The 17,164-nt window shown below is 39.5% G+C and overlaps 1 protein-coding gene across 2 annotated transcripts in view; it reads right to left on the bottom strand.

Annotated features, from left to right (window-relative positions):
- Window positions 1-238: 238 nt before the first annotated feature.
- Window positions 239-17,164, bottom strand: part of LOC139696778 (RNA-binding protein 33-like) — a 33,317-nt gene continuing 16,391 nt past the window's right edge. The window contains exons 7-13 of one of the 2 annotated variants that reach the window (XM_071595615.1): window positions 16,526-16,700; window positions 14,397-14,587; window positions 12,602-12,850; window positions 11,820-11,954; window positions 8,185-8,325; window positions 4,465-4,629; window positions 239-2,079 (exon numbers count right to left, since the gene is read on the bottom strand). In XM_071595615.1, the coding sequence (XP_071451716.1) occupies window positions 1,942-2,079; window positions 4,465-4,629; window positions 8,185-8,325; window positions 11,820-11,954; window positions 12,602-12,850; window positions 14,397-14,587; window positions 16,526-16,700 (1,194 nt within the window). In that variant the 3' untranslated portion in view covers window positions 239-1,941. The remainder of the gene's footprint in view (window positions 2,080-4,464; window positions 4,630-8,184; window positions 8,326-11,819; window positions 11,955-12,601; window positions 12,851-14,396; window positions 14,588-16,525; window positions 16,701-17,164) is intronic. The other variant, XM_071595616.1, reaches the window with a different exon arrangement.

Below are 17,164 nucleotides of genomic sequence, written 5' to 3'. Positions count from 1 at the left end.
CAGGGAGAACTCCTAAAAATACCACTAGTCATTAAAAATAATACCACCTGCACTGAGGTAACAGCAGTAAAAAAATTACCAATGCCATAAACAATGGCAATAAAAACAACGGATTTGCAACAACAAATCCTTAAAAATTCATGACCCAATGAAGGTCACATTAAAAAGTAATCAACAAAAAATTAACAATTTATTCCACATTAGGTGGATTTTTTTATGGAAATCCAACATACACACGATCATCTTCCATCACCAACAAGATTCACATCCAACGAATTGGATTGAAGAGCAGCAAATGCTGTTACAGACTAATTTTTTCATGCCGGACAAGGGTTTACTTCTAGCAGGGACATGACTTTTCTTAACAAAATTTTCTAGATTGGCTTCTGGACGGCAATGGTAAACCAAGGCAAAACATTTGAAAATTGCATCGTCTTGGCAAAAAGCCACACTCGGGGGGTTGAATTAACAATCGAATTCTTTTGAGATAAATACTCCATCTCACATTTATTCCCACGCATGATTCCTTTCACAACATCACTAAGCAAAATAGAATTAGAACTCTTCCAACATTCATTTGTAGGAAACATCTACATTCTTTCCACTAAGTTTCTTTCTCAGTCAAGAGTTCACTCAATCAAACTGCCTTAAATACATTTGAATTACTAACCGGACTACGCCAGCCATAATTCAATTACTGCTTAAAGGTTAGCATTAACGGACAAAAGGACTAACTGCCAGCTTAAGAAAACTCATCTCAAAGCAAGTTCTTTTAGATAGGCCATAAATGGAATAGATATCGTTCAACAAATGGAATAGATATCCTTCAAAACTTGTCGCTCTATGATTTATGCAAAATATTTCAAGAGTAGCAGCAGGCAACTTTTGAAATGATTAAAAATTAGCATGAGGTGAACGAGATACTCAAACATTTTCAGCCAATAACAAGACTTGGTAAAAAAAAATGAAGACATTCGAGAGGTACTTGGTTAAGTGAAGAATACAGGTGGAAGCAAAACCATACCTCAAAGTTGAAAAGACTGAAAAGGACGCTGCAGTGATAAATATGGGACGTTAACATTATTAAACCTAGTGTAATGAGTGAGTTTTAATACCAAAGTCTATATTCTCATAACTAACGGGAACCCTGCATAATGAGATGAGAATTCTCAGAGGCAGGCATTTACACTAGTTATCGTCTGAACACTTCCAGCCACAATGCTAAAATGTAATATTGATGATGAAGCGAAAGAAGTAGCAGGTGATTAAAAACAAACTATGACGAACAGAGTAACAATATCTTCTCTCACGAGAGAAGGCTCGGGAGCTATTATTTCTTCGGTTATCCCATATCCAGACCTGCATTCCTTTCTATACTCCATGGCGTTGACTAGAAGGTCTGGATGAACAGTACTCATTGATGAGCCAATGACAACAGGTACCACGGAGAGGATCTGGCAATTGCATCAAACTTCCATGAATGAAAAACTCCATTTGGGCAGGTGGAGTCTGAGAATCTCGACCATTGAAAGGAGACCATGGAAAATCTCTCCCATACCCACCGAAGGCACAGGTAGATATTTAATAAATAATACAATCTGTTGGTCAGGACCGTTAGAGAGTGAGGGATTTCGGAAGGCCCACCAAAAGTGGCCAGAGGACATTTCATGCATGTGGCAGAGTTCAAAATGCAGAAGTGCGTGCACAAATGACAAAGTTGATTGGAAGTAAAGAGGCAAGACATGAATGAACTTCCACATCAGCCCCCGGGGCAATACAGGTTCTTCTCGTGGAAATTCAATAATCATGGCACACACTGCCCACACGTGACTCCTTTACTGCAAGACAGAATTCACACCACCACGCCTCCCCGATCAAAAGAGGAAGAAGATTGGGAATCATCTTCCCAGTTACGTGACTATGAATAATCTCGAGCACAGCTCAAGAGTTGGCCAACCTTACAGTGATCATTGACAGATCAACAATTTTGCGCTGGTAACGCTGACAGAATGTCGCAGCCGACGTGGGGTGAGCAAACTCCACCCAAGCACTTCTCATGCCGGGAACCATTCGGATGCTCTGCCAAAGGAAAGAAGAAATGTACATCAACCACACAAGTCATCACCCTTCGTTAACATCCCTCTTGTACACATTTACAGAGAATATCACCGCGAATAAGTCACGAGCTTCCTAGATTATGTTTTTCCAAAACACAAGACATGGATTTCCAAACAGGAGATCTTGTGAAACACAGCAAAGGTCATTCATTTCTAAAATATCATCACATCACAGAAATCAAGACAACAAATAGCTGCCATTGTCTAAAGAATTAAAAAAGGAGTATCAACTAAAAAGCTGATGTAGCAACTGCGATCACCTGAAATTATTGACCATGTAATGTACTGGATATATTATGTCAATAGTGAGCAAAAACAAATATTAATCATCATCAGTATTTTAACCTGAAGGTAAAATTACAACAGCCCCAACCAATTTTCACCATTCAGCATTGATTCCCTCAAGGCGAGTCCAATCCATCAACTTCTTTTCCTTTGGCATGGAATTCTCCTAATGCCCCTTTTCTCTTCTATGCATTTCCTTTTACTTTCTTGCACCTCCCTTTTTCTGTCCATTTAATCTTTAGCCTCCTCCTCTTCAACGCCATGGTTCGAAGGCTGCTTCTATTCTTTGCTCATCTACTCTTCCAATGCTCCATGTCTCTGATCCGTAGTATGTCATGCCCCATATGAATGCTTTCACAAACTGCTTCCTTGTTTGCGACCTTAGGTCCTTTGAACAGAGCAGTGCTACATCTTCTTCATAAAAGCCTTCTTGGCTTCAGGCCTCCTTCATTGACGCCGCTGAACCTTAATCCATCCGAAGTTTTACTGCTGTCCACCTAGATGAAGGAGTCCACTTGCTCCAGTTTCAATAGTAATATCTGTCTTCCATTTCTATCATCCACAGACTTCAGTTTTCTTCTTGCTAATGGTCATATTATATTCCTGCAGTACTTATCCATAGCATTGAATTGGTTGCATGATTTCTAGCATTTCTCCCACTACTGCTAACTACATCCTTCACTGGATGAGAAAGAATGAAGGATGGAGAAACACCTGGTGCCCGCATTAGCCTACCCTTAATGAAAGGTGCCAAGGGGTCATCAGCGTAACGTCCCGTCCGGCAGATGGTGTACTCACTTAAAGTGCTCTCCGCAAGTAGGGATTCAGACACCAGTGAAAAAGATCTGCTGCCTCCAGGATTCAAACCTGGGCCCTCTTGGTGGGAAGCCACAGCACTAGCCAACGCACCATCAGAACGACCTTTACAAATGTTTTAGAGATATTTTTTCCCCTCTGAATTCTGCACTACCATATGGACCATCAAACTTAGTAATCGACCCTAAGGTCGTTTTGATAGGTGAGGATTGAGTGCCCCCAATACTAAGCCCAATGGCATGTTAAACTAACACATCAGGGTAGGGTACCTTCAGGGCTGCCCATGGTTTCTCAAGTAGTTCTGGTACTAAAAAAATCACAAGTTGGATGAAGCCAAGGGTGCCCAGAAGCCAAACCGGGAGTTGAACCCAGACCTTCCGATCAGTAGTCTAACGCTCAACCCCTGGACTTCCACATCCCTTTACATATGGACAAATTCTAATTTTTATCTCTCACACTGAACACACAAAAAAGGCTATCAAAACCGCAAGCACTTACGTGGGCCAGGACTGGGGAACCCAAGGAACGGATGTGGCAACAAGGGAAACGCGCTCCCAAGGAACGTCCTGATGAGAGCCCTCCCCCTCATGCTGCTTTACACCTCTTTCAGTAATATTTCTGAATCATCACCATTCAAGCATCTCAGTGCCCAATTTCCAAAAGACTTCTTAAAGCAACAATGAATAAATTAGTTCTGCAAGGCAAATACTGCCAATTACACGCAAAAATAATCACAACACCGAGAGAGATTATGTCTATTGATCTAGTGAGTGGGGCCTCATTTGGCTTCTGTTGAGTTTTCATAATGCAAAAAAGATGTATTAGGTATATAGCAAAAATACCCCCCTGGCAAACCTCATTTGATAATGATTGAAAATTCTAACTTTACCTTGCCTGTATATTTATTGCTTGTGTATGTACGTTAAGGATATTATGAGACAATGCCCATGTACCTGGGCATAATACCTGACAGAGTGTTGCACATGTACATTTCTCCTGCTAAATATAAGAAGACTTCCTTTTCATCCAAACTTTCCACTCTCCTCCACCAGGCCGTGGTCTCCTCCTTCTAGGGGCACCTTTAACAAATATCTCAAGCATTTTCTCATGGATAAATGCTATCATAGTGTGGAAGAGTTTCCGGAGTCTCTGGCAAACTGAAACAGCTGATTGTTTGTTCTCTGACTTGTCCTATATTTCACTTTGTTTAGTCCTGGGAGCAATAAATATTCTTAAATTAACCCACCTTCACTCGCCCCACAGTCGAGCACATCTTCTTCAGGTCTCCTTCGGTCGTGGACATGGCCAGGTTCTCCACGACAACCGACCCCGAGGCAACACCACCTTCGGGAGCTATGCAGTCCCCTGCACCACCTACCCCCTGCACCACAACTTTCCTTGTTTGGGGTTGCTACGAGATAAACAAATAACAAAATATCAACAAACAACATCACATTTACCAGTGAACAGTTTGTACAGCCCCAATTTTCTCCAACTCAGGCTGTAATAATAATAATATACTTTATTCACCTTATAATCATATTCACAAATGGTAGATGTCGTCATTTAGGAACATACAGTTGTTCATAGATAATATAGTATACAGCACAATATACAATCACATAAAATACTTATTTGAAAATATTTGCATACATACACCTAGTATTCTACTCACGCTAGACCTTGTAATTTTAGGCTAGTAAAGTTGAGCTCATAATACTCCTCTATTGAATATAAAGGATTGGAGGTAAGCCAATCACGCAGGACCCTGCGGAACACTACATTACGGGCTGACTTTACAGATTTTGGAAGCATATTAAACAATTTGACGGGTTGACCTTCAACTTTGTAAGTCCTATCTAGCCTACAGTATGGAAAATCCATATTAGACTTTGCTCTGGTGTTATGGCTGTGAACGTCAGCCCTAATGGAGCACCTACTCGTATTTTCTTTTACATGAACTAATGAATAGAATATATATAAATTGTAGATAGTCATAATTTTTAAATTTAAAAAGAGAGGTCTACAGTGTTCAAGTGGACATGAATTAGATAAGGTACGGACTGCCTTTTTCTGCATCACCAAGATTAGCTTAATATCGGATGCATGGCTCCAAAGTCTAATGCCATAAGTAATATGTGAGTGAAAGAATGCATAGTAGGCATTAATTAAGTAGTCCTTACTCACATATAATTTCAATTTCCTGAGCAGAAATAAGGCTCGGGCAAGTATGATATGCTCGATTAAGAAATTCTACCCTCCAATAATTTTTCAATTATTTATTTCAATTAATAAATTCATTCAAGACAAGGACTGTAAAACTCCTCTAACAAAAATGCCCCTGGAAAAATCAACCGACTAAGCAATCTCTTTAAATGGGGAATGCCTTAAAATACGTAACGATGCCACTTTTTCCACTCGGCTCATCCTCATGGTCGGAAGTCTACTTTTGTGGACAATAGGGACCTCTTCTGACTCCCAAATGACAAAATCCACTTTTATCTTTCCTCTATTACCATATACACATATATATATGACCAATGTGTATTGCCCTATGTCATCCAACACCGATGAATGCAAAGACACGTGATATCGGCTGACAAGGTGATGTCCCTGGTTTTTTGGGATGCACACAGAATCATCTACACGAGTTACTTTCAAAAAGGACAAACAATAAACAAAGAGGGTAACGCATTGTTTTAGCATCATTTAAACAAAAAAAAAATAAAACTCATCATTTGACAAAGAAAAAATTCACTTCTCACAAGGCAATCCATGGGTGCACAACCCCCACAGTTTCGATGGCTAATATTACAGATTTAACGTAAGAATTACTACCACATTCACCAGATTTGGTCCCCAGTGCTTTTTTTTATTTCCAAACTTAAAAAAAATGGCTCAGCAGAAAACGATTCACGTTGAACGAGGAAGTTATTATCAATGAAGATACCCATTTTAAGGAGCTTCTGAAATCCTACCTTCAGGATGGCTTAAAAAAGTTTGAAAAATACTGAGAAAGGTGCATCAAACTACAAAGGGATTATGCCAAAAAATAAAAAAATCTACCCAAAATAATGAGTTTTTTCCTAGGGACTTATTGAATGACCCACTTATCAAAAGAAGAGGCACCGCCTGTTGATGACCTTGAAGCATCAAATGACTGAACGCACCATGGAGATATTCGACGAAAAATTGTCTGAATTCCAGTTATTGAATTTCAATGTATTTCCTGAACTTAAGAAGACTAGAGTAAATACCGCCCTAATCTCTTTGTTACCTCTAACAAGCCTGTAGGGATTCATTATAGCACAACTTCTTTCTCTTTTGTTAGAAGATGACAAATTTTCTGTCATATTGTTTGATTCTCGATTCTATAATCAACTTGAATGGTGATGTGATCCTTGGATCTTGGTCAATGCCAATTTCCACTGGTGAAACAAAATCACTAAATCGCCAATCAAATCAAGGGGTGCCATTGGTGAAACTGGGCCAAAGTGTTCAAATACAACAAAGTTTCGAGGGTTAATTATTAATATATCATGTATTTTCCCTCCATTTCTTGCAAAAGAAACCTTCATAGCACCATATATATTTAACTGCCATTTGTATAGTCCATGGCCAACGTGCAATACCAATAGAAATAATACAAAGGGAAGCAGCATCTTCGCTGTAATTGCTGGATCTATTATGAAGTCTTGATCATGCTTGAGCCACATAATGTCATTCATTATCCAATTGAATGCAGGGCTTCGTCCAGGAGTGTGGAGGACGGCTCGGAGCCAGACCCGGGCCAGTTATGCAGGGCACAAGCGTTTCATTCCAGCCCCACCTTTTACGCTTGCTCAGTGAATTAGATAGAAAAGAGTCAAGACAAGATAGCAATGCCATCGATTCTGAGCTCTCAGATGTAATGCAGTAGAGAGACCCAATCGACAGCCTCCTGAGGTAAGGGAGGCACACACTGAACATGAGGCAACCATTAGAGCCATTCACAAAACCAAGTTCTTACGCTTATCTCAAATCCCTATTAAGGCTACAATTGGAAATCTTATATTTGGTGAGTATAAATGCGAGTGAATTTCGAAATGAGGATTCCACGTGGTCTTCCTTGAAGGTGAAGGTGTGTGTGGGGGAGGGGAAGAGTTCCACAATAATGACTCGGACCGAAGTCAGTGCCTGCCCTTGACACTGTGTCTAACAATGAGAAATTACGCAAAGAATGTGCTATTGAAATTAAGAATACAAAGTAACTTTCCACTGTTCTTTATTAGCGTACGACCGGTTTCAACGCTCAAGCGTCATCATCAGGTACAAAATAAATCAAGACGCAGTTCATTTATATACCATTCATGAGGGAGAGGAGGGGTGGGTGAGAGAGGGGGGGGAGAAGGAAGGGAAAGAAAGTGGGGTTGCGATTGGCGTTGATGGGGAGGGGGAAGAGGGGTGTTAAGTTTCAGGACAGGTGCTAGGTTGGTTTCGAGTGGGGTGGGGTGGGGTAGGGGGAATCACCTGACGATGACGTGCCACGTCGAAACCTAGGTCGTCCGTCGAATAAATCTATGTGGAATTACAAAGTTTCTCCTTTCATTATGGGGTAGGGGGGTTTTGTCGGGTCAATCTGTGAGGGAAAGGGGTACTTCCAGGATTGGGGAGAGGTATTCAAACAATAAATCGTTATTGAAAACAATAAATCGTTATTGAATTGTTTCTCCTGATTTATTTTGTACCTGATGATGACGCTTGAGCGTTGAAACCGGTTGTGTACGCTAATAAAGAACAGTGGAAAGTTACTTTGTATTCTTAATTTCATTAAAATGAATTTCCACAAGGTTGAGCCAGAAACAATTGAATAAGAATGTGCTACATTAGAATGGAGAACATGCCGTGCATATTCCACAGAAATGAGCCGATGGGAGAACGCAATATTTTCTCCATGACCCCAAGGCGTGTCCTCAAACTGTCTCACCGGTTGGCTTGGCGTGGGCACGTTGACCTTCACCACCCTCTGGAGTTTGTTTGCCTGGACTTTTGCGTCTTGATTCTGAACGTTATTCTGCTGCTGTGGTGGCAGCATCTGAACCAATCGCTGCCCTCCAGGTGGTTGGACCTAATTGGTAGTAAAATAAATTCATTTAATTATTCCTCGCTTCCTTTCCAATCATCAATGCCAACCACCATCCACACGGGAAGGGGTGACACATCAGCAGTCAGCAATATCAATACAATGATGATACGGGACTACATTGAACTGCTCCACTTCTGCTGTCATAATAATTGATCACATTCACGAGGAATTCAAGAGTCAGATAAGGCGTTAACTAATCTACATGTAAGATGGCATACGAAAGGAGATAATTCAAACAACATCGACATTTGAGGCATCAGTAGTGAAACAATGTGCAATGATAACGTGGCTTAAAGTCACTACAATAATGCAGATTAAAAGATATAATTGCAATTGGTATTTATAAACAATAATGTAAAAAAAATTTGGGTTTTTCATCGCTGATTGAGATTATTATATGCTGATGATTGATTACGAATTATGCATCATGTCTGTCAATGGCTATTCTAAAAAACATACCAGAGGGACCATAATATTTTTGACTGCCACTTAGAGAGTAATTTCACCCCAATGAAAATATATTTTAAGGATTTTCAAGCAACGAAGAAATGAAAAGGGCAGCATCACATATATCATTGCGCTATTAAGCATAGCAATAAAAAAAGCCACCATTTTCACTCACTCGCCGATTCACTATGATCAGTTGACTTCTCTACTTAGGCATCATCTCATTTCCACATTTACATAAATACCCAGCAATCCACCCAAAAGGTGTCCAGCAGGGGGTGCAAGCACCAGGGTATGCGTGTACGGGAAGATAAGGAAGACAATGGGAGGAGGGAAAAAATGTTCACTAGAAACACCTCCAAATGACGTGCAAATGTGAATGCTGGCTGAAAACTTAGTTCAACAAAGTGCCAATTTAAACCAATAAAATTGTTCTTAGGAAAATGAAAAAGGAGGGAATAAAAATGACCACAACCATTAATTAATGAGTGAAGAGTTGGAAGGTAAGAAGGGGGAAATTCTATTGATTTATGTCCAAGAAACTCGTGGTCCTGGCCCTTAAGTCACAGGAAGGGAATGTGACACCCACTGCTGGAAGTGGGTGGCGTCACCCGAGGGAGGGAGCTGGAAAACACAACAAAAAAGGGTATGGAGTGTTGTACTGAGCATTCTATTCATTAAATGACAGCCCAAAACGGTCATGCGGGAAGGGATTTGCCAACAAAACACACGAGATTAGGGAAAGCGCATGCATTTGAGTAAAACTAATTACTCTCTACACTGTAGGTGGGATTTTTATTTCCTCTAACCCTCGAGTAACTATCCCCTATTGTCCGTGGAAAGAAGGAGTCCTTGAGTCTGCTAGTTCGGGTGCCCATTTCCTGAATTTTATATTCATGATCCAAGCAACCAGTATATTTTGGAGTGGGATTAATTTGCGAGACCTTGGTGCTCAAACATGCTGTTCTGAATTGATTTAGTAAGTTCAACCGGGCATTGAATCGTCTTTCTTCCAATGATTTCCAACTCCACTCCACTTAATTATGACTTTTATATTTTTGTCACTGATTGACTAGTTAAAAGAAACTATTTCTTGTCTATGGAATGTGGAGGGATTTCATTTGTGGAAAAAATAATATTTCTTTAAACTAAATCAAAATTACAAAAAAAATGGCTTTGGACATAAAACTGTGAACATCAAACTCTTGTTGGCCTCTTACCACGGCTACTACCACGTACAACCAAGCGCAAAGCCAAAGAGAGTTAGAAAGCAGGGGATGGTGCAAGATGTGGCGCTTGGGAAGTCCTGCCTCAAATCCAGACAAAATGCTTGAAAAGCAGAAAGCTACTAACTTGTGTATGGTACGCAGCAAAATTAAAACCTTGTCATTAGTTTAATGAAATAAACAATAATCTGTTTCTATTTTTAGTATTTTTTGCATTTTTCATAATACATGCAAATGAGCAAAAAATGTTATCTGCTGATGCAATGCTCACATATTCTTCAACAAGAATGGATAAAAAGACAGTCATTTTGAAACGCAAACTATATACGGTACACAAAATTGTTTAGATGCAATATTTCGATGGCTGATTTCAAAATACATGCTATACAACATAACTCCCGGCCAAATCATAGCTTCTAAAGTTTACGGTAGATGAATTCCGTAAGATATGTACAAAAAATGGTTAAGCCTTGCAATTTGGGAAGCTTCACAATACAGTTCGATTTAAGAATTTATTTATTTTGCATTAGTCCTACTATTTAGCACTTCGACCTTTGCATTGGACTTTGAACATTGATATAACAATTTGACAGTTACATACACCCAAGCCCAAGGTGGAGTAAAAACTAACTAGGCGGGAATCGAACCCGCGGCCTCTGGGTTGGCAGACGAGGACGTTACTGCACCGCCACCTGGGCCAGCAATGAGTGGAATGACTGCCCAAACGGTACTCATATAATTGTTTGCTTTCACCAATGCACTTCAAACAAGCAGGCGGAATTAGCAACAGTACTTTGTGCACTCAAGAAAGTCATAAATTTGATGTTACCAGAACATGTTGGCATTGGCAATGAATTTTATGAGAGCGATCTCGTAGAAGAAGCAAAACTCACATCCTTAAAAAAACATTTTTATTAACTTGCTAAAATGCACCTCTCCTGAACACATTAAACCTAGATTTCCTTTTCATTAAAATTTGGTATTTATAGGTTAAATGAAACTCGAGTATATATGCTAATCCAGAATATTGACTTTGACATCGACATAAACACCCCACAATCCACCAAAGAGGTGTATGGGGGTGGGGGGTGGCTTAAGTAAATAAATAAACTATTATTGGATTCTCTTCACTGATTAAGCAAAACTCACATCCTCAAAAAAACATTTTTATTAACTTGCTAAAATGCACCTCTCCTGAACACATTAAACCTAGATTTCCTTTTCATTAAAATTTGGTATTTATAGGTTAAATGAAACTCGAGTATATATGCTAATCCAGAATATTGACTTTGACATCGACATAAACACCCCACAATCCACCAAAGAGGTGTATGGGGGTGGGGGGTGGCTTAAGTAAATAAATAAACTATTATTGGATTCTCTTCACTGATTACATTTATTTTCTAACATTATGTATAATAGTTTCTTAATTTTCAATTTGTTTCCAGTTGGGAGCCAAATTTTCTTAAATTTTCCAAGGGTCAGTTGACATGATTGAGGATGTTATTTAAATTAATATGCAAATAACAAATATGACTACGATAACTGTGGTCTAAAAACTCAACTTTGACTAAAGAGGGTATGATGACGCTCAATTCAAAGGAGAATTATTGATTCACAGATCCCTAGAAAAACCTTCTAGACTGCATTCAAACTTTCTCATGAATCTGAATTGATAATGATTGCAAAACCCAATTTTAAATATCTAGATTGACTGATTAGAGGAAATTTAATCATAAACAAATAACACACATGATTAGACAGGAGCATTGTGCCGGGAAGAAATTCGGAGGAGGGCATTACCTGTTGACCCTGCTTACTGACCACCCCCTGCCCTCTTCCCTGTGCGGTGGGTCGCCCTGGTTGCGGACTCCCTTCAACACTTTGGCCTCGACCCAACACAGTGCCTCGTCCGGCCCCCCCAGGTCGAATGGGAACCTGTTTGAAACACATTTGTGATCATCATTTAGGCACCAAGTTCTTCACCAAAATTTGCAAGCAGGTGCAAAACTGCTCTTGTCCACTGGAACCACTCATCAGAGATTAAAACAACACACTGAGGTACATAATTATGGAGCGCTACAAACAATTACAGAATCAAGTCCTCCCCATGCGTGGAAGTGCATGAATAGTGCAATGAAGCATGGAGAAGATTTAAACAAGACATCTCAAATGGAAGAACAGTGAACATGTGATCCAACTCTAGAAAACTAAAATGGCATCATACATTATTATTCCCAGTTTATGAAGACGATAACTTCAGTGCCACATGATTTATTAAGCAAGATTTTTAATGCACAAACAAATAATAAAACTAATTCTTCAAAAATAAAATTATTAAGGCAATGATTATGGAAATGCCTAACTATCTCTTAAATGTCGTCCACATCAAATGCATTGTTTCATGTTTTTTCACAACTTTGTCAACGTGTAATCATGAAATGGAATCGACAGTGGTGAATGGTGGTGGTGCTCTTGTGCGGTTGATGAATGAAACGGAATGTTTGTTTCCCCAGTGTCAGGCTGGGGCCGAACTAAATGATGGACATGGGCTGATAATTTGAATGCACTAAATCTCAGCTAACCTTTCTCCTCACCAACTGGCCCTGCTCATCCTTCCCTCGAAAGATCCTGATCCTCTGGCCTACCTGCTGGACTGCAGCCGCACCCGGTGCGCTCCCCAAGGTGACCAAGTTGTTGGATCGCAGCTGCTGGTTTGCCATGCCGCCCCTCATGCCCCGTATGGCCATGCCCCGGCCCACGGGCATCTGCGCAGGATTCTGACCCCTCGCTGCCTTCAAGGCAATCAGGGCCTTCCTCCGAGCAGCCAAGAGCTAGAGGATAAATAATGAGTTGCCGTCAACTTCCACATAAATGCCCAACTGCCCACCATGGTTCATCGAGGTGAAGCAGGTCGGCATGGACAAAAGGATTGCCTCCGTGAATTACTCCCTTGCAGCTGAAAATCATACACCCAAGCGAGCAAGCTCTTAGTCTGCTCATTTCGTCAGTAATATAGTTGGTCTAAATGCGTCATCCTACAACCTAGTCAAGTTTGTGGAAATTTTATCAAGTTACTCATAAGATGTGATCTAGCAAGGTCAAGCCTGAAACCATTGAATGAAAAATTAAGCACTCCAACTACTTCCGATGATTTGAACAAAAATAATTAGGTAGCACCTTAAAGACTGTTCAAAAGAAAATATGAGTCGACCACAGCAATGTTAGCTCAACCAAGGATGGATGCTCTTCCATAAGCAATGATCAGGGAGGGCCTCACCATACCACAGATGACGGAACCAGTCCAATCGGCTTCCCATGGAACCGAGGCCAGATGAGCACACACTTCGGGGTGTGATTTCTAATTGCAGGAAAATAGCAATTGAATGAAGATAATGTTTCAGTGAGTGCTCTGAAAAAATAAGCCGCTCCGATGCAATGGGTTCAGCAACAGGAATGAAGGCAATCCTTTGCTCATTCATTATTAGGCACTCATTTTTTTCAACAATTTCTTTGCTAAATTGATATTGCTAAAATTTCTTTATGCCTAAATATAGCCAAACAATTTTAAACAATAAGAAACAATATAAAAAATAGGAAATTTTTTAAGCTGATTAATTTTTGACCCTGGCATTTGAAAACAATTTTTTTAGTCTCTTGAATTTTTTATTAATGAGGCATTGCGGTATTAAAAAAAATTGCCTGCTCAAACAAAGTCTGAATGCTCCCCAGTTTTAAACATTTCCTTTGGAACCACAATAGCCATGGGTGATGAGCTAATATTTTAGCATGGAATGACATAATACCTTTCCTCCATTGCCTTTGGGCAAATAAGCAAGAGATGACAATTAGGGAGACATATTTGAATTTTATAATGAAAAAGACATTTAGCATGAATATTATTATAAAATTTAGACACATATGAAAAAATAAATATCCAGATTTGATTCCCAAGTTTTCCATTTCATTTGATTTGCAATATAGTACTTAGTATAAAAGCACATTAATTTTACATCCATCATTTCCACTTAATCATAACATTCCCGTATTTGCACCAGGGTATAGCCTAGTCTTATGCTGTAATAATAGGACTAAAATTTTGGTATCCACAGAATTACACTCCTAGGATTTACCAAATGGCAAGCTGATTGCCCTGACCCCACTTGAGTGTTGGGCTATAATAAAGAAAAGATAGTAACAATTTTCAACTAGAAAAGTTTAATAGTATGGTTGAGATGTATTCAGCACCTTCAGGAAATACATCAAAAACTAGTCTTATCAATAAACTCATCCAGTGGACAATTGTTACTTTTCAAATTCCACACACAGGCCACGCCTCAAACTACTCAATTTGAGTGTTTCAAAGACTGACTGATTTACCTGTGCCTGATTCGACGGGACGTTGGGGTGAGGCTGCTGCCCTGGGTTCAGAGGTGGGATGAAGTTTTGGTTGGCCATTGGTTCCTTTTGCATGATGGGAACTGCCTGCACCACGGAAGTGCTTGGCTCAACAGGATTTCGGTTAACGATTGTGGCAATCGCATTACCCTTGGGCACTTCACCGGATGCTTCTGAAAACAAACGAGGCAGGAAGAGCATTGAAATGATTGGAAAAGTAAACAAAAGTCAACAACAGCCAGCCATCAAGAAATCAACAGAATTTTCCACGTCTTTTTGGGGCAATCGTGCAGGTTTCATAAAATAACTTGGAGGGAGTCCTACATGATAAAGATGAAGGATACAGCAATCACCCAGAATATATTTAATGAACCTGGGTTTGATATCATTAAATAAAATGAGGAATTGCTGTCTCCTTTACCTTTGCCGAGTTTCACTAAAATGAGTACCCACATATGAACATCAAACAGTTCAAAGAAGTAACAGGAGTCGTACTTTTCCGAAGAGATTCTCACTTCGAGACCTTTGACAACACGTCTCTCTGATCTTAGTGAAATAAAAAGTGCATGTTTGACTCAAGTTCTCTCATTCCTTCTAGGGGTGGAATTTCCTAACAGCTGCCCTATCTCAGCTCCCAAGGACCACAGCATTAGATCTTGGGAAGGGATATGCGTTGCAGTGTCTGCCTCTCAAAGGCCAACTCAAATTTAACACGCCCAAAAGTTACATAGCTCTGGAATAAATGCTATTTTTGGAGGGACAGATAGTTCTCCATATAAACCAATGCAGCAAAGACCTTAAATTTATGATTATAAAGCCAGTATTTATCTGATTTCTTTACATCCCCTGCAGATGACAAGTTAGTTGTAACTGCATTCTTCCTGTGGTTCATTGACCTCATTAAAATTTGTTTGCTGTGATTTACATTGGCAGCAAAATCTATTGTATGGTGGAGGGGCGAAGTAAAATTATTTATTTATGCTTAATAAATATTTAGCATCAGCTTGCAAGTATTTAGGATCTTTTTTAACTTTATTCAGTAATACTTTAGAATTTGCTCTACAGAAATAACTTTGGCAATTTCAAATAATTTCAAAAAGACACCTTTGATGGCATAGATAATTATTATAATTGAGGTACTAATGCGAGGTATTTGGATTATAAAATTGAAAACGGCAGTATAGTGTACATATTCAAAGTGCCATTTATGACAGAAATGTGAGCTTCTACTTGCATTTGCTGTATTTTTGGGCACAGCACATGAAAGGAGGAGAATGCAAGCAACTACAATGCGAAAGTAACTTGCTTAATACTATGTAATTACTCCAATGGGTGTGTCATATGTTGATTATAATAAATAATTCTTGATAAGCAAATATGATACAACTTGAAAACAATGTAATCGTTATTGATAAACCTATTAAAATTTGCTACTTTGAATTTACACCACATTGTCTCAGAAGCTATTCTTTTGTTCAAAGAATTTTAAAGTTGAACTCTTGATAGTCATAGTCAAATTTAGTACAGTGACATTGCTCAGTTTCTCCATTTGCTATGACATGAGGTTACCTAATTTGCTTTTCCAAATGCAAACCAGTTGGTTTCACAATATGAGCCACTTTTTTTCTTTTCACACAATTTGCATTTCTCTACAATTGACACTTTCATTCATGGGATAGATTCTTCCACGTGACACGCAAACACTAGAAAAATAACATATTTTTTCTGGTACAGGCAGTCAGCATCTGAGAAAGTTTAAGCAGAGGTATGAAACATGTTTAGCAACTTCGGTCCATGAATATTTTTCAATGCAATTTCATTTAATAGAATTTTGACTGATTCACCTTTAATGCAACAGTAACAATAGTTTGCAGACCTTCTAATGATGGCGAAACTACGAATTTTTAGTCACCTTGAACTCTAGATGAAGGTTTTTTTAGGAGAATGACTTAGGTCAGGGATTACTTCTTTTCAAAATCAATTAGATAAAAAACCAATGGCCTCGTGCTCGGGCAGACTTGGTGAGCCTCTAAATTGTTAATGAATGGAATGGTCCACCGTCAGTTTTCTCTGAAAATGAGCCACGGAGCACGGGTGGCTCAGCCGCTCACCTCCTGCAGCCTTCTCCTGGAGCTCCCTCTGCTTCTGGAGGGCCATCAGCTTCCTCCTCTGCTCTTTCCTCCTCAGGACCTCCTCCCTCAACTGCTTCTGCTCCTCTATCATTTTCTGGTACTTAAGGATTTCCGCATCCACTGGCTCGGCAGGCTTGGCGCTGCTATCATCCCTCTGTCGTTCAGTGAATACAATAAATTACACGCAAGAGTCAATTCAAATCATCTAAATATTTCCACATTAACTTTCGTCATTTACAACATCCAAGGAAAATTTCCAGATTCAGATGATTAATTCTGAATCTGACCATGCTACTGCACTGTGGTTCCTCTACGCAAGAGTAATAATTTGATTATTTGAACACACTACCGAAAGCAGCCACGTTTTTGGCCTTTTAACACGAGATTATCAACATATAAAACCAAGAAGACAATCAAAAACGCCCAAACTTTAATAGGAAGAAAATACTACAATGTGGAAAGTTAACCAGCGAATCATCTCTAAACTAAGAGGCATCCCTGCTGTCAACAGGGCTGGAAATCCTGATTTTTAGACAAACTGACATTTTAGACATCCTCCTGGTTCAAACATACATTGAGGGATCTCAAAACACATCTTCAACATACAGCAATGCTACT

Source organism: Hetaerina americana, unplaced genomic scaffold, assembly GCF_022747635.1.
Source record: "Hetaerina americana unplaced genomic scaffold, ioHetAmer1.1.p SCAF_7, whole genome shotgun sequence".
Classification (NCBI taxonomy): Eukaryota; Metazoa; Arthropoda; class Insecta; order Odonata; family Calopterygidae; genus Hetaerina; species Hetaerina americana.
The sequence above is the reverse complement of the archived record's forward strand: the minus strand, read 5'-3'. Positions and strand labels throughout refer to the sequence as shown.